A 24535-nucleotide genomic window follows, 5' to 3' on the forward strand; every position below is an offset into this window, starting at 1 on the left:
GACGGAGCCAGATTTTTTAATTAGGCTAATTAGCTAATGATGTGTTGTCATCAGTGATGATGTCATCGGTGATGATGTAAAAAATTATGTCATAAGGGCGCGCGCACACACACACACACACACACACACACACACACACACACACAAGGAGGCATTGTGAGACTGATCAGTGACGTCACACACACACACACACACAAGGAGGCATTGTGACAAGACTGATCAGTGATGTCATAGGGGGGCACACACACACACACACACACACACACACACAAGTAGGTATTTGTGACATCACTGATGCAATAACACTTAGTGAGCAACACACACACACACACACACACACACACACACACCTGCGCGCGCCTATAGGGCAGGCGAGGCCGAGCCTAGGCCATCGAGCGCGCCTAGCGTGCAAGATGCCTAGTAGGCAAAATGCTGGCAGAAACCACCTGATGTCCTTGGCGGAGATAGTTGCTTTTAACTACGTGTTCGCGTGCGCATAATTCCTGCAGGCCCTGACATACTTTTCCTGTGTGCGTTTGGAGCATATGCATAGCAATTTGGATCGGACGTGCACGACCGATGCCCCAAGGATGCCTCAGGATACGCATAGCAAACAGCACTCCGGCCAACCTTTCAGCAGATGGCTCAGTGTAATTGCATGGCACATGTAGATCTTGTGCTGTTGAAAAATGTAAAGTAAATCTAAAGTAGATCTTTAGTGTAAAAAAGGTGGGCACCCCTGGTCTATCCTCTCATCATGCTACCAGTACCAACAGACTTTGCGCTACAAACGGACACCTTGTTTCCCTAGCCCCGCCCCTTTCTTGACTACTTACAACCTTTCTTCGTTCCTATCCCTAGCTACAGCCCCTTTTCCCTAGACCCGCCCCCTTCCTTGCGGCGGCACCACTTACACCCTTGACTATCATTGGTGGTTAGCCTTCAAGAAACCAAATCAAATCAGAGCAGGTCAGATCAGATCAAATAAATCCTTAAAGTGAAACTTTATACATAAATAATTCAACTTAAATCCTAAATCCAATTAGAAAAACTAAACAGAAATTTTAATTTTAATTGATTTTGTGATCAGAATAAAGGAAAAACAACTATTACAACCAGGGCACACACACTGACACACACACAGAGCTTTGATAGACAGCACAACTGTTTTTAAAACTTTTTTTTTCCGTGAATGTAATCCATCAAATGTTGGGGAATGTCTGCTCCTCCGGCTCGGCTTAGCCGTGCAGAGGAAACACTAGAGGGCTCACTGCTGAATGGCCACTAATGAGAAACTTAATACAGTTGCAAGTTTGCATGCGTGCGTGTGTGCGTCTCTGTGCGTGTGTGTGTGTGTGTGTGTGCGCGCGCGCGCGCGCACACACACACACACACACACACACACACACACACACACACACACACACACACTCACTCACTCACTCACTCACTCACTCACTCACTCACTCACTCACAGAGACTTATATCTGCATCAGCAAGGTCTAGCATGCTGATATTAGATTTTTCTTATTCTGGGATTCATAATTCAGGAGTGGGAGATTGAATAAATGTGGACATTCACTTTACTTCAGATTATCATCGTCATCCTCCCCCTCTTCAATATTATCACCATCCTCATCATCACCTGTAGGACCAGTATCTTCACCATGCTATATGTATACACTACAGTAGGACCAGTATCTTCACATGTTATATGTATACAGTATATCTACTTGTAGTGGACCAGTATCTTCACCATGCTATATGTATATATTATATCTGCCTGTAGGTTCCTGTAGTGGACCAGTATCTTCACCATGCTATATGTATACAGTATATCTGCCTGTAGGTTCCTGTAGTGGACCAGTATCTTCACCATGCTATATGTATACAGTATATCTGCCTGTAGGTTCCTGTAGTGGACCAGTATCTTCACCATGCTATATGTATACAGTATATCTGCCTGTAGGTTCCTGTAGTGGACCAGTATCTTCACCATGCTATATGTATACAGTATATCTACCTGTAGGTTCCTGTAGTGGACCAGTATCTTCACCATGCTATATGTATACAGTACTGTCTACCTGTAGGTTCCTGTAGTGGACCAGTATCTTCACCATGCTATATGTATACAGTATATCTACCTGTAGGTTCCTGTAGTGGACCAGTATCTTCACCATGCTATATGTATACAGTACTGTCTACCTGTAGGTTCCTGTAGTGGACCAGTATCTTCACCATGCTATATGTATACAGTACTGTCTACCTGTAGGTTCCTGTAGTGGACCAGTATCTTCACCATGCTATATGTATATATTATATCTGCCTGTAGGTTCCTGTAGTGGACCAGTATCTTCACCATGCTATATGTATATATTATATCTGCCTGTAGGTTCCTGTAGTGGACCAGTATCTTCACCATGCTATATGTATACAGTATATCTACTGTACCTGTAGGTTCCTATAGTGGACCAGTATCTTCACCATGCTATATGTATACAGTATATCTACCTGTAGGTTCCTGTAGTGGACCAGTATCTTCACCATGCTATATGTATACAGTATATCTACCTGTAGGTTCCTGTAGTGGACCAGTATCTTCACCATGCTATATGTATACAGTATATCTACCTGTAGGTTCCTGTAGTGGACCAGTATCTTCACCATGCTATATGTATACAGTACTGTCTACCTGTAGGTTCCTGTAGTGGACCAGTATCTTCACCATGCTATATGTATATATTATATCTGCCTGTAGGTTCCTGTAGTGGACCAGTATCTTCACCATGCTATATGTATACAGTACTGTCTACCTGTAGGTTCCTGTAGTGGACCAGTATCTTCACCATGCTATATGTATACAGTATATCTACCTGTAGGTTCCTGTAGTGGACCAGTATCTTCACCATGTTATATGTATACAGTATATCTGCCTGTAGGTTCCTGTAGTGGACCAGTATCTTCACCATGCTATATGTATACAGTACTGTCTACCTGTAGGTTCCTGTAGTGGACCAGTATCTTCAGCATGCTATATGTATACAGTATATCTACCTGTAGGTTCCTGTAGTGGACCAGTATCTTCACCATGCTATATGTATACAGTATATCTACCTGTAGGTTCCTGTAGTGGACGATGCTGCGGCAGTGTGTGGTCTTTGCAGTCTCCTCACTGGTGTAGAAGAGTCCACACAGCTTACAGAAGAAGCCGGCCCTCGGCACAATGAACTCCACTCCTATTGGACAGAAAACACAACCATTAGGGGGAAAAGACCACTCCAGAAATCAGCAAACGATGAAAGCTGTTTGTAAACATGAGGAGTATTTGCAGTTGTATCAGATTCATCAATTAGAACTCAAATATCGCAGTCCAGTTGATTTAATGCCACACTTGTATGGAGTTACTTTTGTATTTTTATTTTGAAATTGAAAATAGACACAAAGTAAAGTTTTGGATATTGGCCAATGGTCATTCACTAACAATGTCCTTTTCATCCATTGAAACAATAATTTCCCAGATTAATATACACATATTTTTTCATTATTCATTCAAATCTGATTCATTCAGCCATCTTTTTTTATTCACCCACATTATTCAACACAGAGAGACTACAGCACACTGTATCACCTGCTGGTGAAATGCAATAGCTACATCCAGTAGAAGAACAATTGAGATATAATTTCTGTGACATTTGTTTGTCCGTTTGTTTATCAGCAGGATTACGGAAAAAACTACTGTCCCCACTTTGATGAAACTTTGTGGAAGGGTGTAGCATGTGCCAGGGAAGAACCCATTACATTTTGGATCAGATCCGGATCCGACTCACGAACAAGCGTCACAAACAAACAATTGGCCTTGGCAGAGGTCTGTGCTCTGGTCTCCAAGTGCCCTACAAGTTCTATAATGCAATAGTAAGGCAAATCATGCAATCACCATGGGTTCTTTGATTTTTTTTTAACAAAAGTTAAGTTAAAGATGCAGCGGCAGTGCAATAATTTCAACTCATTTAGGAAAGGTTTTTGATTTCTAACAAAACTAGAAGGGCACTCGCCACTCGGAGAGTGCAGAGCTCGACCTGCGAGGCCAATAGTCCAGATCCCAGATCCAGATCCAATAGTCCAGTCCTATGATATGCAAATTCTGTGAGTCGGATCGGATCTGCTCCCAAAGTTAATGCGCTCTTCCTTGGCCCATGCTACACCCTTTCATGAAGTTTCATGAAAATCCACGCAGTAGTTTGTTCCATAATCCTGCTACAGTAACAAACACACTGAAAACATAACCTCTTTGGCAGAGGCAATGTTTTTCAGTTTTTGATAGTTAGATGGTACAAAGCTTGCAGGACTGACTGAGAGCCAAATCTACTGTGGCTCCACTGCAGGCAAATATTTCTATTTTTGCCATTGGCTATTGTCTGACCGACTATGAGAAACCTGATATGCCCACTGTCGACCAGTCCGAGCATTCATTCAAACCTGGGTGTAGTTGACATCTACACGAGGAAGTAGACAGGATATCTAAATCTATTTGACTCTGTTCTATTCCCCCAGTTCTCCTCCCCCCTGACACACTAGGACACACCCGTAATCCGGCTTCCCAACCGCAGACACAGCCAATTGTGCCTAAACTGGAGGTAAGATTATCATGTTTTGGTGAGGGGTTCCTACGTATATGAAGGAAACCCACAGGGGGCACAGGGAGAACATGCAAACTCCACACAGAAAGGCCCTTTTGACGACCCCACCCGGGCGGTGGTCACTCGAGGACATGCGGATGGTCACGCACTCCTTCAGCGCTCACAGCGTCCCAGGTGGGAATCGAACCCAGGACCTTCTAGCTGTGAGGGGACAGCGTGCCCCCCCCCCCCACCCAGCCTTTAAAATAACTTTGATTTACAGTATATTGGTCAAATAAGTCAGACAGATACTGAATGACGGCAGGTTTATATTCTGAAGCTGAAATGAAAGACAACATCAACAACTAGAAACTCATCAATATTGAATCTGCCTCATGCACGTACGCACGCACGCACGCACGCACGCACACACACACACACACACACACACACACACACACACACACACACACGTGGTCTCTCTCTCTCTCTCTCTCTCTCTCTCTCTAAGGGCATCAGACAACAGAAATAGCAGCTCAGCTCATGACAGCATACAGGGCTCTCTGAGTGTGTGTGTGTGTGTGTGTGTGTGTGTGTGTGTGTGTGTGTGTGTGTGTGTGTGTGCTCTGTGCTCCATTGTTTCTGCAGCTCCCACTCTGAACTCTTGTCCAGCGGGGCTGAGGCCGGCCATGTGCTCGGCTGTGTCATTCCACCCTAATGGTAATATAAATACACTCCTCTCTGGGGTGCAATTTTCACAACCTGCTCACTGAAATAGGCCAGCAAGTGGCCAGGCATCTGATACTAACACTCATCCCTCTCCATTCCACTCAATTAGAGTGTTAATGCAACAGGTTGTCTGTGCAGTTATCAACGATGTACGATAACACTTTATCTTTAAGACCGAGGACATTGGGCTCATGACTAAGCACACCTCCATCAGTCTGGCAATGGTTAAAGTCCAGCTCGAGGATGAGAAACACCAGTTTGATTTAGTTTTTTATGGACTAGGTTTAATGCATGACAGAGAAACTTGATATAATTGTACTATTGCTGATGTTGAACTTGCTATTGAAATTTTAAATCACGACAGCCCTATTCTGTGATTAAATGATTACATTATCACATCCTCACAATATGACTGTTTAACAATATGTGTTTTTAGACAGAAAAAAATAAACTAAAACTAAAATGTGTTGTGCTTACCCAAAGGGATGCTGTGCTCACTGACGGCCTTGTCTTGCTTTCTAGTCGGCGAGGGAGCCTCAATCTCTGTGAAATGAACACAAGCTACAAGAATGTTATGACATACTTACTGTATGGTATAATGATATTGATATAAAAAAAGATCTGGATCTCCAACACTGTTTTCATGCAAATATCTGATATCTATTTCCTCAAACTACCTTTTTTAAGAGTCTCATCCTTCGGCTGCGCCACTTTACTGTTTGTCTCTGCCACCTGTACTACTTCCTGGGTCTTGCTGCCCTCAGATACACTGACGTGGTTTTCCAGCGGCCCTTGCGATGGCTCACTATTTGGCACTTTGTCCTCCGAACACGTCTCCTCCAGCGCAGCCTTGAACTGCTCACAGGGGAAGGCACCGATGTCGGTGCTCGGTAGCTCGGGAGTGGCTGGGTTGAGCGTCTGCTCTTTGGGACTGGTTCCAATGAAAACATCCTCTGCTTTCTCCGTTACAGCTGCTTCCTCATTCTCCTTGGTCTTTTCCTGGTTGTCCATCTCGGTAGGCGTCTCCTGCATCTCAGAGCAGGAGGAGGCGGGTGGTGGTGGTGGTGGTGGTGGTGGGGGTGGAGGAGGGAGTACGAGCTCCTCCACCACTTCTTCCTCCTTGGAGGCTTTGGGGCAGGGAGTGAACTCCACCAGCTCGGGAAGGTCCGGCTCGATGATCGAGTCGTCCTCCCCTCCCACTTCGTCCACAGTGACCAGTTCCTCCATGTTCTTGGGGTACCAGCACTCGCCCTCGGTATCCTCTCCGCTGTCCGAGTCCTCTGCCTGGGGGAACAGATATGAACGGATCAAGAGAAGAGCTGTCAACCCGCCCTCGCCTTGCAACTCCTCCACACATTTGGGGCAGACCCGTAGCTACCATTGAGGACACCAAGGTCATGACCTCGGTATTTTCCACAAAAAAATAAAAAAATAAATAAACGTTGTTGTTGTTTTTTAGAAAAATAGCCCCGGTCCCCAGATCTATTCATCTGTCATTGATGTTTTAATGCAACAGTTGATCGGAAATGCAACAATTTGCTTCCTCTCTGTGTGCTATAGACGGAAGAGAGATAACTCACAACATTCAGATTTTGCATTGAGGCTAGATTGGGGCTAGACTTTGGGGACAGTTCTATTGAAGTGAATAGGTAAGTAACTCCCCTGTGTGTGATGTTTGTGTAGATGGGCCATTGTATTTAATTGAGCAGTATTCTGCCATGTGACCTGTATGCAGGGGATATATATATCCCCTGCATATATATGTATATGGGGAGACATTTATTTTTTGTATCATTTTAAAGCAACAGCACAGTAAATAGGATATTAATCTAACATGATGTCTGTAGTTCTTTATAGATCTAGCCTCTTCAAAAAAATTTACTAATTTTGGATTTCTTTCTTTCTTTATATTTATATTTTTTATGAACCCCCACCCCCCGTTTCCTCCACAAATCCCTGCTACTGTTCAGGTCGTTGCACCACCCCCTCTGCTGATCTGGAGAGAATTGTTCTTTTCAGCTGAGAGCGAGGAGTTTCACCGGCAGGACGTAGCACGTGGGAGGATCACACCATTCCCCCCAGTTCCCCTCCCCCCAAACAGGCAGAGGAGGCACTAGTGCAGAGACCAGGATGCATACCCTTAATCCGGCTTCCCACCGCACAGACACGACCAATTGTGCCTGTATGGACGCCCGACCAAGCCGGATGTAACACGGGGGACTCGAACCTGCGGCCCTCGTGTTGGTAGGTAGGGAATCTACTGCTGCACTACCCAGACGCCACCCAGGTCCAACATGAGACATAAATGTGTGCAAAGTGCCTACTTACACTGTCTTTCTCTTTCTCACATTCAGTAGCCTCTGTTGGTTTGTTGCTCCGCTGAGGTGAAACTGATTTGTCTTTTGACTGGCGATCCTGGCAAAAATAAATAACATCGTTGTTGCTACAACCCAAGGATATAACATAAATAGGTATCTCAATTGGCTGGGACGATACATCTAAAATTCAAATACATCGCAATACAAACATGATATTACAAACATGATATTACCTACATTTTATTCTGCTGTAGTAATCACAAATGAGACACTTTCACAACCTCTCCATGCAGATTGTATTATTTGCACTTTGTCATGACATGTTTAAATTGTTGTGTACATTCTAGTGAGCCAATGCCACGGCCAGAAAGATTTGTCTCTAACAAATAAAGATAATTCTGCAGTCAGACTTTGTGGTTATTTAACTTTTTTTTTGTATCAAATCGTGAAGCCTATAGCACACATCCAATCGTATCATGAGATAAACACATCCTCCCATCCCTAATAGATATACTGTAGATCTGGCTCTCCAACAACACACACAACACAACACAACACAACACAACACAACACAACACACACAACACACACAACACAAACAACACAACACAACACAACACAACACAAACAACACAACACAACACAACACACACAACACACACAACACAAACAACACAACACAACACAACATAACACAACACAACACAAAACAACACAACACACACAACACACACAACACAACACAACACAAACAACACAAACAACACAACACAACACAACACAACACAACACAACACAAAACAACACAACACACACACACACACACACACACACACACACACACACACACACAACACAAACAACACAACACACACAACACAACACAACACAACACAACACAAACAACACAAACAACACAACACAACACAACACAACACAAACAACACAAACAACACAACACAACACAACACAACACAACACAAAACAACACAACACACACACACACACACACACACACACACACAACACAAACAACACAACACACACAACACAACACAACACAACACAAGACTCCACATTAAGAATCATAATATTAAGAGGGTGCAATGAAAACATTAATGATGTCCATTTACAGCGTTCCTGTACTCACATGATTCTCAGTGGGAGTTTCTCTCTCGTGTCTCTCATGATCTGGACGCCTCCTGCTGCTTTTCTTGCTCTTCCTGGCAGGGGAGCCCTGCCTCCTGTCTTCAGGCGTCCGAGGCAGCGGCTCCTCTGTCATCTCAGACTCGGGGTGCCTCGACCTGCCGTGGTAGTCGCCTCCGTCCCTCCTCTTCGACTTGGCATCGTGTCTTTGGTACGGAGCTCTGGGCTGCTTCTCTGACTTGTAAATCTGCTCCTTCATGTAGAAGTCGTCCTCCATGTTTCTGTAGGAGTTGAAGGGCAAACCTTGAGGGCTTCCTCGAGGGTACCAGTCTCTGTTGCCCCTCATCCCTTCTCCTCCTCCTCCTCCTCCTCCTCCTCCTCCTCCTCCTCCTCCTCCTCCTCCTCCTCCTCCCCCTCCTCCTCCTCCTCGTTCCTCTGCAGATCGGGGGCTGATGTGCTCCTGAGGTTTCTGGTAAGCCTTCCGGCGGTCGGCGGTGCGTCCGTTGGGCCGCTCGTCATCCGCACCGCCCCCGTTCCTCCACGGGTCATCCCTCATCACGCCATCGCGGGGTTCCCTTTCCTCCTCGCCCCGCCTCATGTGTGAGGACCAGTCCCAGGAGCCCCGGCGGGGACCCAGGCCGTTGCTGCCTCTCTCGGGGCCGCGGCATGGCGCCCCCTGGGGGCTGTGGGCTGAGCTGCAGGAGGTGAAGCTGGGGCTGTGGGAGCGAGGACTCAGAGAGCGGCTGATTGGACTGCGGGAGCGCGGCCGCTCTGGCATGTAGCTGGAAGGAGGCGATAGGTAGATTAGATGGATGAGTTTTCTACTCTTCTAACTTTGTACTTTACATTTTTCTTCTTGATATAAGAAAAACTACACTAGTTTAGCTCAAAGTATTGATTCATAACATTTTCATATAAATAAACTTGCATTATGTTATATTGCCGACTGATACAACTCAATTGCATGATTTCTTTTTTGCTTCTCCACTGACCAGACTCCAATTTCTATGATGTAGATTGCAGTTCAAGAAGCTGCATGTTCAAGAGGCTGAGATTGTAAACCATAAACATCTGAAATACATTTGATATGATTCCAAGTCGTTATCGTAAAAGAGAATATGTTCTCAATATTCTACCTCATAAAATAAAGGAAATTTATTAATTTTATATGATTGGACGGGGCAGAGGGGGGGATTATTCAAAAAGATGTGATGTATGACTGGTTCGCATCTTTTATGTACACCTACTGGTACGTCATGAAATAACAATTACAATGATGTGTTTTACATTGCCGCAAGCTGCATCAGCAGTTTGCTTGGAATCGGCAGAAGAAGAACTGGGTATGTCAGTGTGAGCAGCGATAGCCAGTAGCCACCACGGCCGAACAGAGAACTAAAGAGCGCCACCAACAGGAAGTCAAAGTTTCATCCATAGGAAATCCAAGGAAAAAGGTGTCTTACTGGTCGACCTCTTGCATCTCGTCCCTTTCCCTCTGAGAGTGGATGTCCTGGATGATTGAGTCAACATCTTTGCCTGGTTTCTTTATAGAAAGAAATCCAAATCCACTATTTCACTCACAATAATGAAGCCATATTACAACAAGACAAGCATTATAGATGGCTTTTAACCTACAGTTTCTCTTTGTCCCTCAATCTCACCTTGAGTTGCAGCTCCTTGTACCTCTTGGACATGCGTATGAGAAGTTTCTGCTCGTTGATCGTGGCTGGGGTGAGCTGGTAGTATTGAACCATGGCCTGAGCGGCCTCAACATACGCCATCTCCACAAAGGCCTGATGGGACAACAGCCAATTTAGACAACGCCCCCCCTTCTCCTCCTCCTGACAGTTTGATGGTCTTTCTTACAGGACGTCTGCACAAACATATCTGACGTAACAGATGTATTTTTAAATCATCATTACAAGGTATTGTATTTCATTGGCATAATAAATTGTCAGCATAGTTACAAGTTGAAACATTGTAACTAACACCATCACTGTAGTATCTTTAAATCTGATAGGGGTGAACATAATGTGTCAATTTGTTTTGATAAATGAAACTTAGAGCCGGAGTGAGACATCATGCTGCAATAAAACGGTTCATTAGTTATGACAAGATATGACATCATTGCATATTTGTGGTGGTGGTGGGGAAGCGGGGTTTGCACGTTGTCATAGAAATACACAATATGAGAGAATGAGATAATTCCACACTTTTGTTCTAAGCTCAAATATTCGTAAACCCTAACACTAACGCTACGGGACTTAGATCAAAACAAAGGCTACATTTTAACAATATTATGTAAGCTTTTCTAAATTTAGATCATCAGTATTGATTCATTTCAATAAACTGTGTCAGTTTTTACACGCCATCATAGGTATATAAACACCTCCGCTGATGCACAGAAGCCCTGACAAACTGCTGTACCTCCCCTTGATTACACATGCAAATACAGGTCAATTCCCATGTGCCAATATAAAGAGGATGTTGAACTTGTTACCATTAGAGAAACATATTCTGTTATCTCACTGTTGTGACTCTGACCTTTGACCCTTAATATTGGTGGCTTGTAATATAAGTTAAGCTATTCCGCTCATTCAAGGGTGTCAGTTAAGTACCAAAATGTAAATGATATATATGTGCAAGCACAGTTCCTCTCACCTAGGTGTTAAAAAAAACAACTCTCACAAGGTGTTTACTATACCTGATGGGTAGAGCGCATGAGGATGTAGTTGGTGACTTTGCCGAAGGGCAGTCCCAGGTTGATGACATCATTCTCTGTGCAGCTACCTTCTGGGAGGTTACAGATGTGGACGACGCGTCCTGTGATGGACTTCCTGGGTGGAAACGGCTGCAAATAAAGCATCAAAACAAAAGGTCTATGAGGATCTATGAATAGTGATACGAACACAACACAGACTATTAGCCAAAATTATACTGAGTGTCTGAAAACAATTCAATGGAAAACATTCACATTACGGCATTTCAAACCATACAGGAATCAAAATGATAAATGTTTTAATCGTCAAGGACTTGCATTGGTGATGTAAAGACTTGTTCACAAGTGAGTTTCACAACCCTGACACACACATGCTACTGTACAAGGACAACACGACCTGGGAATAGATAAAACAGGGTCAAGGGTAGTGCTTGAAACGAGTCTGTATAACATTCTGTCATTGTAACACTATCACATGCTGTGCTTTGTCATGCTATTGTTCACCTCTCTGCTGCTATTATTAGTGCCATGGTGAGCGTGCCACGGCGATAATGAGAGTTTTCTTGTTTGGATTTGGAGACCCGTCAGCTGACCGGCCCCAGACATCTCAGACGTTTAGTCACTAATCCCTCTGGATTGTCAAGTACAGCGCCCCCTGTTGATCAGCATCCCCACTGTCTTTGCCACAAGGAGAGTGGGCAGTTTGCTCCTTTAGTACAATAGATCTTTATTTAGACCGTGTGAGTGGGGGAAAAGTAACGTCATCTTTTAAATGACTTTGTCAAATACATTTGGTATTTGTTTTTGGCCATTTCATTGTCTTGCCTGTTTTATTACAAGGCAGTCTTTTTTCCTATAATGTTTTAACAAGTGCTATATAAATAAAGTTATTAGTCTCCCCCTCTATATCTCTCTCAGATTTCTTTCTTTTTGCTCCTCTTTCTCAACTGCCTCTCCCTCACTCTACTCTAATCTCTGGGGAGTTGTAGACTAGCACATGCTTCCTCTGATACATGTGCAGTCACCAGCCGCTTCTTTTCACCTGACAGCGAGGGGTTTCACCAGCAGGACGTAGCGCGTAGGAGGATCACAATATATTACCCCGAGTTCCCCTCCCCCCCGAACAGGTGCCCCGACGGACCGGGAGCGAGCAGGACACATACACCCACAGACAAGGGCAATAGACCCTTCTCACGGGGGCCATTTTGTGTCGAAAAGGCAGAATAAACACAGGTGCAAGCAAAACACTAATGCGGGTTTCAAACTTCCATGATTGGAATGTGGAAAGGTGAAAAGGTTCTATTGTGCCTGTATGGATGCAGCTCGAACCTGCGACCCTCGTGTTTGGTAGGCAGGGAACCTAACGCTGCACTCGTTTCTTCTGCACTATTTTTGCTTTTATCCAACCTCTTTCTTTCTCTCTGCCTCTTTTTGATCGCAACCAACTTCCACTCTATCGTTCTCTTCTCGTCTCATCTCTGTCCGTTTGTCTGTCTGTCTGTCTGTCTGTCTGTCTGTCTGTCTGTCTCTCTCTCTCTCTCTCTCCCCCTATACTCCCCCCCCCCCCCCCTTCCCCCCGGCCTCCACTGGCCTCGTGAACACAGTTGTTTAGTTGTTTAGTTGCCCCTGCTGTTCTGCCTCCCTCGGACATGTGTACAGCCACCTGTTGTCCAGCAGCTAACTCGGCCCTGTCTCTGCCCACAGCGGGGCAGCAGTGAGGGGATGATGCAGCCGTGATGAACGAGCAGCGAAGTGAGCGGATGAGAAAGGCATCAACACCCTGTGCCTTATCGCCCGTGGGCTGGGAACGCTGCGGCACTTCAGACATACTAATCACTTTGCAAATGGCGGGCAGCCTTAAGGAGAGAGAAGTGGGCTTGCGACTGGAATGTTGCTAGTTCACATCACCAGTGACACGCTAGGGGAAGGCTTGGCCTGGAAAGTGAATGAGTAACATGTGTGACTATTATGTGTCTAGCTCTATCAATGTGAAGCAGGGAGGTGTTAAAAATTAACATGCATGGCCAGTAAAAACAATCCTTTGATAAGTAAATAAAGGCATGAATAACTCAAGTCCCAACACTGTCTCTTATTTCAACCAGTGGAGCGTTAAGAGGACCAATATTGGCTCCAGTAAAACCAAATATAAATATGTATATTACTGCATTTGACCTCGGAGTAGTCGCTTATGCAATGAGGTGATTAAACAGAAAACACACATGTGAGTAGAGTCAAAGCCAAGCCAAAACCAAAGCAGTTCATCACTTCCTCAGCGATGTGACATGAGCTCGTGTAAAATAGACTATCTTTGTTTACTCTCTGCAGCTCGAATATTATGAAGGTTTATAAAGTCAAGTCAAGTCAAGTCAGGTTTATTTGTATAGCCCTAATTCACAAGCATGTCTCAAGAGGACTTCACAGAAAATATGTCTAGCTAATTCTAGCTGACACAACAGTAGCAATTACAGTAGTAATAATAATACATTGAACAATCATATGATAGAGAAATATAGAAAATATAGAAATATAGAATAGAATGGGCGCCATACTTTAGGGTAGATTGGGTGCCATGCTAAAGACACTTGACTCAGCTTTTCTTAAGCCGGCCTGATGTGGTGTGACGCGAAATGATGTGCACATCACGGAGAACGACGTTCTTAGCGATTAAACCCAGAGGGTGAATTCACCAAATCGAACTAAGTAGCCGGTGCACACATTGCAGATCTCACCGCTCATATAACATCTTTGTGAAATGTGGCAGCAGCTCTGTGGTTCGTTATATTGAGCAGTCTCCTTTCTGCAACCTTCGAGATGCAAGAGTGATCGTTCTATTAACAGCTCCGTGCCAATGGCGCTGCCACCCACCAGAATACATAAAGGGGTCAGTCTGGGTTTGCCTCAATAAACAGATCCAGGAATAGGCTGTTTATGTCCTTGGAATATTAGAGAGAACAAGAGCCTTGCTCATTGGTCCCCGCGCTCGCGCTGGTGTTTGACTTGTAAAGTGTCGGCGATGATTGAAAGGCATTACGGCCTGACCACAGCCTCAATATCGCTGTCGGGGGGGGGTTGGCTCAGGCTTTGAACAGTAGCCGTCTCTGTTGACCGCAGTGCCGGGAGTTGAGGTTGGCCCGGGCAGCAGAGGGTTGGGCCTGCACATCGGATTCTACTGACAGACGCTCGCTAAGTGTGTCAGCGACTCCTTCAAACGCTCTCACTTGCAATTGCGACTAACCCTAACCCAGTAATGTGTATTTTAATGGGAAAATACCAACCTAAGAGGCAATATCAAAAGGACTTCCCTTTCAATTTAACACCTGGGTTAAGCAGTCTTATAGTTTCTGAAGCCGAATACTTGTACTCTGATTTCTTATGCTGACAGCTGCTGGAGGTTCTGCAAAAGTAGGTCGAGTTACACACCATCGGATACGGCAGTGCAAAACGAATAATATTATACTATATGTTTGTTTTGTTTGTGCATTACTTTGGCAGGATGATGAGGGACGATTTTACAAGCAATTCAACACACAAGGTGTTAATGCTGGGGTGCTCATGCAAATTACTTCATCTTCCAAAAACACGAAAGTGCATTAAGTATAACTTGATCGCAGCAAAATCATCAGTAGGTAAAAACTCAACGGCATGCCAGGGTTTGAATAAAGCCACACCAATGAGAGTTAATTTAACACTTCATCAGTTCTATGAGTCAACACAACAACTCTACAATCAACACTTGTCAACTCCATATAATCATCACCGGAAAAAATTACTCAAACCCTGGGAAATTTGCTGTTTAAAATAAACCTTGTGTGATTAGTCTCTTTTCAGTTTGTTTTATTTTTAATGCAGGCTTCACCACACCGGCAAATTCTGCTTTTTCACTTATTGTTCTTGATTTGTGCCTCAAGAAAACAGATGCAAATACAGCAACTTCTCTCTTCCATGTGTGTCTTTACACGTCACACTCTCTCTACACCAACCCAAACCAACGACACGCATTCACACACTGATTTCATTCACTCACTGAAATCGTTTTTATAGTTTCTATAGCTTTATAATACATTAAACAATTGGTGTATGGGAGATTTAATCATCATGGGAGAAAAATTATTTCTTATTTTTTTCTTTTTTCTCCTTTGACAATCATCCCGCGACCCCCCAAAATAATCTCGCGACCCCCTGGGGGATCCCAACCCCCCCAGGTTGAAAACCACTGCTCTACACCACCAACTAGTCCAGAGGGGTAAGAGGTTTAGATGCTTCAATGTGTTCAGCAGCCAATCGTCCTGAAACACAAAACCACCTACTTTCTCTCTTTTCATAAGAGCATCAGCTGAAATTGTAATCATCGTGCATCCTGACAAACACGGACAAAAAATTACCCAATTAACACTTTTTTCTCCAATGAGTGTTTGCCAAAAGAGCGCTATGACCTACTCCATCCTCTCAACACTCGTCATCATCATCTAACTAATTAGGGATGAGTCTCCCAGAAGGCCACGCCTGTGTAGTTTGTACAAAGTGGGATCCATGTTGGAGAACCCGGTGAGATGGTCCAGCTGGTTTCACAGTTTCTCCCCACGTTCCAACACAGTCTTCATGCAGCCGGTCCCTCAGCTCGCCTTACCAGCCTCTCACAGTCTGAAACCTTACACCCCTCCGCCTGGCCCTGGGTCTCTGCTCTGACCAGCCATTAGCTGTAATCCAGTGTTTATCTCTGTTTGCGTTTTGTTACTGCATCAAGCTACTGTGCTACTACTTTACAGTAAGCTGTGCTACTACTTTACAGTAAGCTGTGCTACTACTTTACAGTAAGCTGTACTACTACTTTACAGTAAGCTGTACTACTACTTTACAGTAAGCTGTGCTACTACTTTACAGTAAGCTGTACTACTACTTTACAGTAAGCTGTGCTACTACTTTACAGTAAGCTGTGCTACTGCATGCTGCAGTCAGACTTTGGGAACAAACTGCAGTATTTGTGCAGGCGCGTATATGCATATTTCTTGTGTAAATATTGTACCCTTCAGAACTTGGTCGCCATGTTGGATATATGATGTGCTGTCATGTCTTGTAAGGCCATATGGGCTGGGCACCTAACTGGTGCATGACATTTAAATAACTTAAAATCAATCAACCAATCAATTGTTTTGCTATCCTTTAACAATTTGTTTATTTAGTGTGTTAAGGCTAATGTTTCATCTAATTTTACTGTACATGTGTGTATATGTGTGCATACCCGTGTGTGTGTGTGTGTGTGTGTGTGTGTGTGTGTGTGTGTGTGTGTGTGTGTTCACATAGCATTTTGCTCACAAAGCGCCACCTGTCATGCTCAGACAGGTGTGTGTTTATAGCGGCTAACATTAGCCCATGTGGCACAGCCTGTAAAATGTTTCCCACTGTCATGTTGAAAGCATTTCTACATTATCAAGCATCGATACTGCAGGAGTTCCACAGTGAGTCTCAACCTCCTTTAATTTTCATATTTTTCTTTATCCGTATTAGGGTATTAGGCAACCTAAATACATTTCTCAAGAATGAATGCAATTTCTGTCTCCATTGTTTTATTTGGTAAATTGCATCATTATGTTAAAAATGTGCTATATCAATCAAGTTTGAATAATTCATTCATTGTTTAAATTAAATTGAGGTCAATGGGGAAGTACCAAAAACTGTAGTTCCTCGAATGGCCACTTGAGGCTGACTACAAAAGGGAGTCATTCCCCATTCAGCCCCATGTTAAAATGCCCCAAATTTACAGCAGAAATAAACATGTTTACAGCGTGGTACAAAAAAAAAAAAAAACGGTTTTGGTCTCTATAGCTCACCAACTTCACCTTTCAGAGGGGCACACAAATTACCCATTTTAAGCAGTAAAGCAGCATAAGCTCCTCACGCAGGCCCACAGTTGAGGGGCTCCACATGCAAAGTGAATCATGGTCACTGGCACTGTCATGCCCTCTGTTTCCTAGTTCTCTCCCCCTCCCTGTGTGTGTGTGTGTGTGTGTGTGTGTGTGTGTGTGTGTGTGTGTGTGTGTGTGTGTGTGTGTGTGTGTGTGTGTGTGTGAGTGTGTGTGTGTGTGTGTGTGTGTGTGTGTGTGTGTGTGTGTGTGTGTGGTTTGAGTGTGGCTTGATTGCAGGGTTGGAGTCAGGTGTGTGGGAGTCGGGGTCGGGGAACATCTAATCATCTGCCCTCTTCAAATACCTGCCTCCAACTCCCAGAACTCACCAGATTGTAAACTCTGTTATCCAATCACCTTCTAGCAACTCCCTGAACTCTCATCCTGGCTTGCCTTAGCTATTATGCTAACCCCGTCTGTCTTTCTGTCTGTCTGTCTGTCTGTCTGTCTGTCTGTCTGTCTGTCTGTCTGTCTGCCTGTCTGCCTGTCTGTCTACAGCCCCGGACTTCTGCCGCCTAGTCTCATGTCACATGGTCAGACCCAACGTCAGCAGGCTTCCAGCGACGGAGGGTCTGAATCACAAGTCAGCATTTCCAGGTTTTGCCATCAGAAATCCTGTGGTGAAATCTGATTGGCTGGGCTGTTGCAGAAGTCAGACTCTATGTGTGCATTGGTGCATCGTTCAAAATGTACCGCCCCATGAGTCGCGTCACGCCGTCCACGGTTGGTCAATTCATATGTCTGTCACGCATTTTGTTTTGGTCTTAGTTAGGGGGTGGTCCTTAACCACTTTTCAAGAGCTGCTCCAGCCTCGCCTGCCTGTCGTCTGCTCTGGAGACTGGACCTCTCCGCCCTGTCAGCCCTCTGCCTGGACCCCTCTTCTACCACGGCTGCCCACTGTCTCAGACTGCCCGGTCTGATCCACGGACTTCCAACTCCCCTTTCCCTGGCTGTAATAAACACCATTGAACTTGCTGTCTCAGTCTGTCTCAGCCTTTGAGTCTAAGTCCTACCCTAACAGGCACGGTGTTATCACACATATGGCCTCAAATAGTTGTCAAAACCGCTGCAGCGCCTAAATAAGAATCCAGCAAATTAGGGCGCCAGTACATCCAGTCCATCCCCTGATCATTTCTCCAGATTAACAGAACACACTGCGGGACACTGCTGTGGAGGCGACACTCTACCCCTTGCTACTGAGTACAGCTAAAGCCAGACAGCATGGTTAGACACACACTCTCTCTCTCACACACACACACACACACACCCACGCACACACACACACACACACACACACACACACGCACACACACACACTGCTCTTCTTCTATGTTGTCACCCTCTCTGCGTCGCTGAGCTGGTCACACTCCGTTTGGAGTGAGATGACCGTGTGTCCAGACAAGGGCCAGTTGGTGCTGCTCAAGCAGTTTATCCGTGTGTGTGTGTGTGTGTGTGTGTGTGTGTGTGTCTGTGCGTGCGTGCGTGCATGCGTGTGTGTGTGTGTGTGCGCGTGCGTGCGTGCTTGTGTGTGTGTGCGTGCGTGTGTGTGTGTGTGTACTTGGGTGAATGTGTGCATGTGTATTGATGCACGGTGGCAGTTGAAAGCTGCGTGCGAGACACCCGTGTGGGCTTTCTTCTGCTTTGCCCGGGCTCGTTTTGGTCGCCTTTCTCCCCTCGCTCATCATCACAGGTCTGTGGCGCTCAGAGGACCCGCCTCCGTGACAGACGCCCGTCAACAGCTGCTATGTTTCAACTCAGGGCCAACAATTTAGGAGAGGCAAACTGTCGGGGAGGGCAGCACGGAGTGACAGATCAGATACTGTATGTCCTTAGGGGAGGGCAGCAAGGAGGGACAGATCAGATATGCCCTCAGGAATACTCTCAATTAATTGCAGCCACAGAGAAAGTGGTGAGATTATCATGTACCTTCGTGTCATTGCTGATCACCCCCCTTCCCCCGCCGCCCACATTCCTGGACAACTAACAGCAACAATATAGGAGGATATGATATGATGATATATATATATATATATATATATATATATATATATATATATATATATATATATATATATATATATATGATATGATATTATGTGAAACAAAGGTTACCACTGTCTGTATGTAATTTGTGGTTTTCTCCTGTCAGCTCTGGTGATGGGAGTTTACAGGCAATCATCAAAATAAATAAAATGATAAACAGCTTAAATTAATGGTTAAAGGAAGGCTTTGCCAATTTCCAATCCGCTTTGTATGATTATGTGGGTAATATGCAGATGGGCAGTGTTGACCTTCTCTTCATGTTTTCCTGCGCCCAGAAACCTGCTTTGTATGATTATAATGACAGTAATATATACAGATGGACAGTGTTTCCCTTCTGTTCATGTTGAGCTCTGCAGTTAATGCTGCCATCCATTGCACTCGGAATTCCAGGAAAAACAACCTCCGACTGGGAAAAGTGCAATGGAACGATCATTCAAGACGGAATTCCGAGTCGGAAACTCGGGCAAGATCCACCAAGCCCGAGTTTGCCGAGATAAACACTTGTGACGTCAGTTACGTCACGATCAACATGGCGGCGCACAAAGAGACATACATGGTGGTAAATACGCAGTTTGACTTCATGTAGTGTTTGTGTTATGAAACAACTTTTAGTTGCCATTTCGATTCCCATACAGTTGATTTGTGGTTGATAGAAGTCTTTGCGAGCATGCGGTACTAGCCTACTCTGTGGGCGGCCATGTTTTTGCGCGCAGATGCACTGGAACGCATTTAGAGCAGAACACAGAAATACTGCGTCAGAACTTCCGACATCCGACTTTTAACGGATGGCAGCATTATTCCAGGCACTTCCATCTCAAAATGATGCAAAATACATCATTTTGACGCAAAATGCGTCATTTGTCATTTGTGGAAGTGAACAGCTGTTCTGCTTTTCTGTATTATGCGCGTATCCACGGAGAATCGCATCGGGAGCCTTAATGACCGATACCAGCTGGAGGGGGCGGAGTTTCTGGAAGCACATGAACCGGGATTTCTCGGTGCAGAAAACATGAAGAGAAGGTAAACACTGCTCATCTGCATAATACTACCGACATTATAGTGCATCTGAAAAACACCAACTTGTATACTAATACACACACACACACGTGCGCGCGCACACACACACACACACACACACACACACACACACACACACACACACACACACACACACACACACACACACACACACACACACTGTGACCAATTCCGAAAATATTTCTGCAAATGCCCACTGCTACACAACATCCTCCCATCCGTACAGTAGCAATTTTCCTACATATCCCCATTATACCACTCAGCGGGTGTCCAGAGGTTGGCCAAAATTCAACACACATGTTTTCAAGCCAGCATTTAATGACAGTCTGCCAGGCTATTTGCTTCAATGGAAAAGAGTTGTCAAGCACAGACAATGCCTGGTGTTGGGCCCCAGCAGCTGTCAACAGGGGGGGTGTGTGGGTCCATTCCTTATGCTCTGACACAACAACACTGGCACCTAATGCACTATTTGCTGCCATTTAGCACAAAAGTCTTTACAAATAGTAATGATTTTAAAAAGTAATATCTGGGTGGCTCTGGATGAGATATAGTAGATAGAGGAGCGGCAGTGTCACTGTAATTAGAGAGATATAGAATATCAACCTAAATGTAGTTTGTACTCTATGCTCTGATTCTGCTCTAAAAATGACATAAGGAAAATAAGCCAATGAGCTCCAACAATATGACTGATGTGATTAAAATAATAATAATAATTTATTTATACAGGGGTAAGGCCCTTGAGAGCACGCTCTGTCTGAATCAAATGTAGAAGCTTACTGTCAACATTTCCATGCAGCGAGGTAAATCATGTCCGGGGATAAAACAGCTGTTCACAATATCACTAGCATTCTTTATAACCTGTCAAAAAATATGATTGATTTATATCCACAGGGAAAACTCTAATCCTCCCCAGCAAAAAGCCAAACATTTGTCTGACCTTTGACCCTGGCTGGTGCGAGGTGAATCCAGCGCCTGACACAGGATAAGTCTTCATGGCTGCAGCTGGCAAGTACGACGCATTGGCTCCTGAGGACACATCTACGAAAAGAAGGAGAAATTCAGTAGATCAGACAGTAGATCAGATAATAGATCAGACAGTAGATCAGATAATAGATCACACAATAGATCAGACATAGGAAACAACATGATAACTTATTCAGCGGAAAAGTGTTGTTATCATGGTCCATGTGTATCATCAATATTCATACAAGATTACAAAGCAACATAAAACTCTAATTGTTGTAATTTTATTGGTCTATTTTAATTATTTATTTTGTATGCGTTTGAAATTTGACAACACGATAAAGGCTATGTAGAAGAAAAACTGTGAACTGAAATAACGAGTGTGGTGGTACTCTATATACAGTATGATTTTAATTTGCTTTCAGATGTTTTGTTCAAACAAGATTTTAGTTTTGGGAAATTCACTTTTCTTTAAGGTACAGGTGCTTCCTCAAATACAACATCTAACACTAAACCAAGGTGTACTTTGATGTGGCAGAGTGGTTTAGTAGCGTGACTTGAAAGCTTAACAATGATAGCTGATGTGTCTCTCTATTGGTTCAAATGTTTCCACTCTTTTCCCTTCTAAACACTGAATCTTGTTTTGTTCACCTCAGGAGCTCCTGTGCGCCAAAGGGAACCCTGAAGGTTCATTCCCTTGCTGAGTCATCTAAAGCCTTTCCAATTGGCACCTAATAATACAACCGGGCTAAAGACCTTCAACAGAATGATGGATAACGTTGTACTGGCTGCAACACCGGCGCCGGACATAAGGGGGGGCCGTGGATGAGGGGGGGTCAAGGGGACATTTTCCAGCGCTTCTCCGGTGCTACGTTACGTGCAGTAATTTGCAGCTTACCAGAGAAGTGGTGGTATTCATGCCTGTGCAATTCAGGTTTGACTGAGGCCATTGTTCAGACTAGGAGGCCAAATCGGATTTGTGAACTTTAATGACCTATTAATGATTCTATCCAGATTGGTTTTATGAGTCTGGACGCGCCAAGTCTGATTTGTGTCACTTGTCCCAAACCACATATGGAGGTAGTTTCCAATCTGCTTTCGACTGATGTGATTCAGTGTGGATGCACGCGCTGATCACCCAAATCAGATTTGAGAGTGTCTTTTGCAGGGGGCGGGGACTTGAAGAGCAGAGAGCAGACATGCAAACACTACCAGAAACATTGTATGTTGGCTCATTGACTCATTGTATCTGGACACACAGATCCGACTTGAACACTTGCCCAAATCAGATTTGTGGCAGTGCGGACACACTGCCAAATCAGATTTGGGAAACCAATCAAGATAATGATGATTAATGACTTCAGCAGCAAATCGGATTTGCCTGTAATGTGAACATGTCCTGAGAGACCCTCCTCCACTGTGATTGGACGGCAGGGTAAAAAGCGATAGTGATGAGCTCAGCATTCTAAAGTTCAAATTTTTTCTAAAACCAGGAAAAAAAAGCCAAACATGAACACACTGAGTGCAGAAGAGACGCTCAGCTCAGAAATATTCAAATGTAGAATAGGCAAAAATAACACATTTATACTTCATGCAAAAAAAAAACTGCATGTTTTTTTTTATTATTATTACAAAAACTGCATGGGATTAGCATAAAGTGGGCATGTCTAAGGCGAGAGTTGTGCGTACCCAATAGAACCCATTCTAATTAAGTTATCTTGAGGCGAGAGAGTAAGGGACCCCTTTCAAAATGACCATGCCAGTTTTTCCCTCACCAAAACCTAGCCTAAATTTAGAGCGTTATTTAGCCCCCTTCTAGATAAGCTAGCATTACATGGTCGGTACCAGTGGATGCCTTCAGTCTTCTAGTTTCAGGATATAAGTATCTTCACTCTAGCTTTAAAACTGAGCCCGCGGCGCTACAGCCTCTGAAAGAAAGTCATGTCGGCCGCAGAAGAGAGGAATAGAAGTTCATATTGGAGGAGGGGGGGGGGGCAGATTGGTATTTTCTCAGTATTGGGGGGGGGCACGAACCCCCCCCCAACCCCCCCTCCCCAAAGAATGTGTGGTTACTCCCATGTGCATGAGAACACTGCAGACTCTGAGACACCTGATATGAGAGGTTCAGTAACATGTCTAAAGCTGAGATAGTGAGAGGAATCGTCACCGAGAGACTGACAGCAGCCACCCAAGAAATCTCAGCGGGTGTAGAAAGAACACTAGCCGGGTTACAAGGAGGAGGCTTTGGGCTTCAGGCAGGAGATCGACCGGAGATCGGATGAGACATCTGGACGTTCTCCTGCAGCCTCAAGTCAAACTAGAGAGAGAAGGCTGGTGACAGAACCGACTTCTTCATGTTTTACTAATTAAAGTCGAGCAAGATCAACTCTCTTGGAAAATAGGGCACGGTAGTCAATTATTATTATTTTTTGTAATTTAAAGTGGCCTTACTTTTCGGGTAACATACATAACTGAAGACCTTTAACGAATCGATACGATCACTGTTCAAATCGGGGGCGCGCGCACGCACGCACACACACACACGCACGCGCACACACACACGCACACGCACACGCACACGCACACGCACACACACACACACACACACACACACACACACACACATACACACACACACACACACACACACACACACACACGGCAACATACAATGGTTGCCAATTTAGGACTGAGAAGAAAAGGGTGACACTGTGCCATTTACAGACTCATCAGAAAGTCGGTACGATCATTTCAACAGATCTCGAAAAGGGTTTTGAAACTTTTGTTACTGAAGGCACCACCATTACAGTGTCTTAAAACAAGAGGAAGTGTGATTTGAAAAGCATAAACAAAGCAAAAGCATTGACTGTTGGACGCTCCCTGTGTGTCCCACCACATGCTGGCTTTTAAGACACTTTATTCCAACAGATCAAAATCCGCTGTGTCAAATTGTAAGAACATATTGCCCCTTACCCTCCAGAAACTACTCTAAAAATACGCCCTGATCTCTGTGACTCTGTTTCAAATATTCCTGCTATCAAAAAACCGACATTGTAATGTGGTCAG

The 24535-nt window shown here is 44.4% G+C and overlaps 1 protein-coding gene across 1 annotated transcript in view; it reads right to left on the reverse strand.

Annotated features, from left to right (window-relative positions):
• Positions 1–24535, reverse strand: part of rbm20 (RNA binding motif protein 20) — a gene marked incomplete at its 3' end in the record, with an annotated part of 28666 nt that overhangs the window by 627 nt on the left and 3504 nt on the right. The window contains exons 4-12 of the mRNA XM_083655822.1: positions 21444–21544; positions 11511–11657; positions 10468–10599; positions 10270–10349; positions 8814–9591; positions 7674–7760; positions 6023–6629; positions 5823–5906; positions 3115–3236 (exon numbers count right to left, since the gene is read on the reverse strand). Coding sequence (XP_083511948.1) covers positions 3115–3236; positions 5823–5906; positions 6023–6629; positions 7674–7760; positions 8814–9591; positions 10270–10349; positions 10468–10599; positions 11511–11657; positions 21444–21544 — 2138 coding nt within the window. The remainder of the gene's footprint in view (positions 1–3114; positions 3237–5822; positions 5907–6022; positions 6630–7673; positions 7761–8813; positions 9592–10269; positions 10350–10467; positions 10600–11510; positions 11658–21443; positions 21545–24535) is intronic.

This window comes from Poromitra crassiceps (assembly GCF_964638095.1).
Source record: "Poromitra crassiceps genome assembly, chromosome: 19".
NCBI lineage: Eukaryota > Metazoa > Chordata > Actinopteri > Beryciformes > Melamphaidae > Poromitra > Poromitra crassiceps.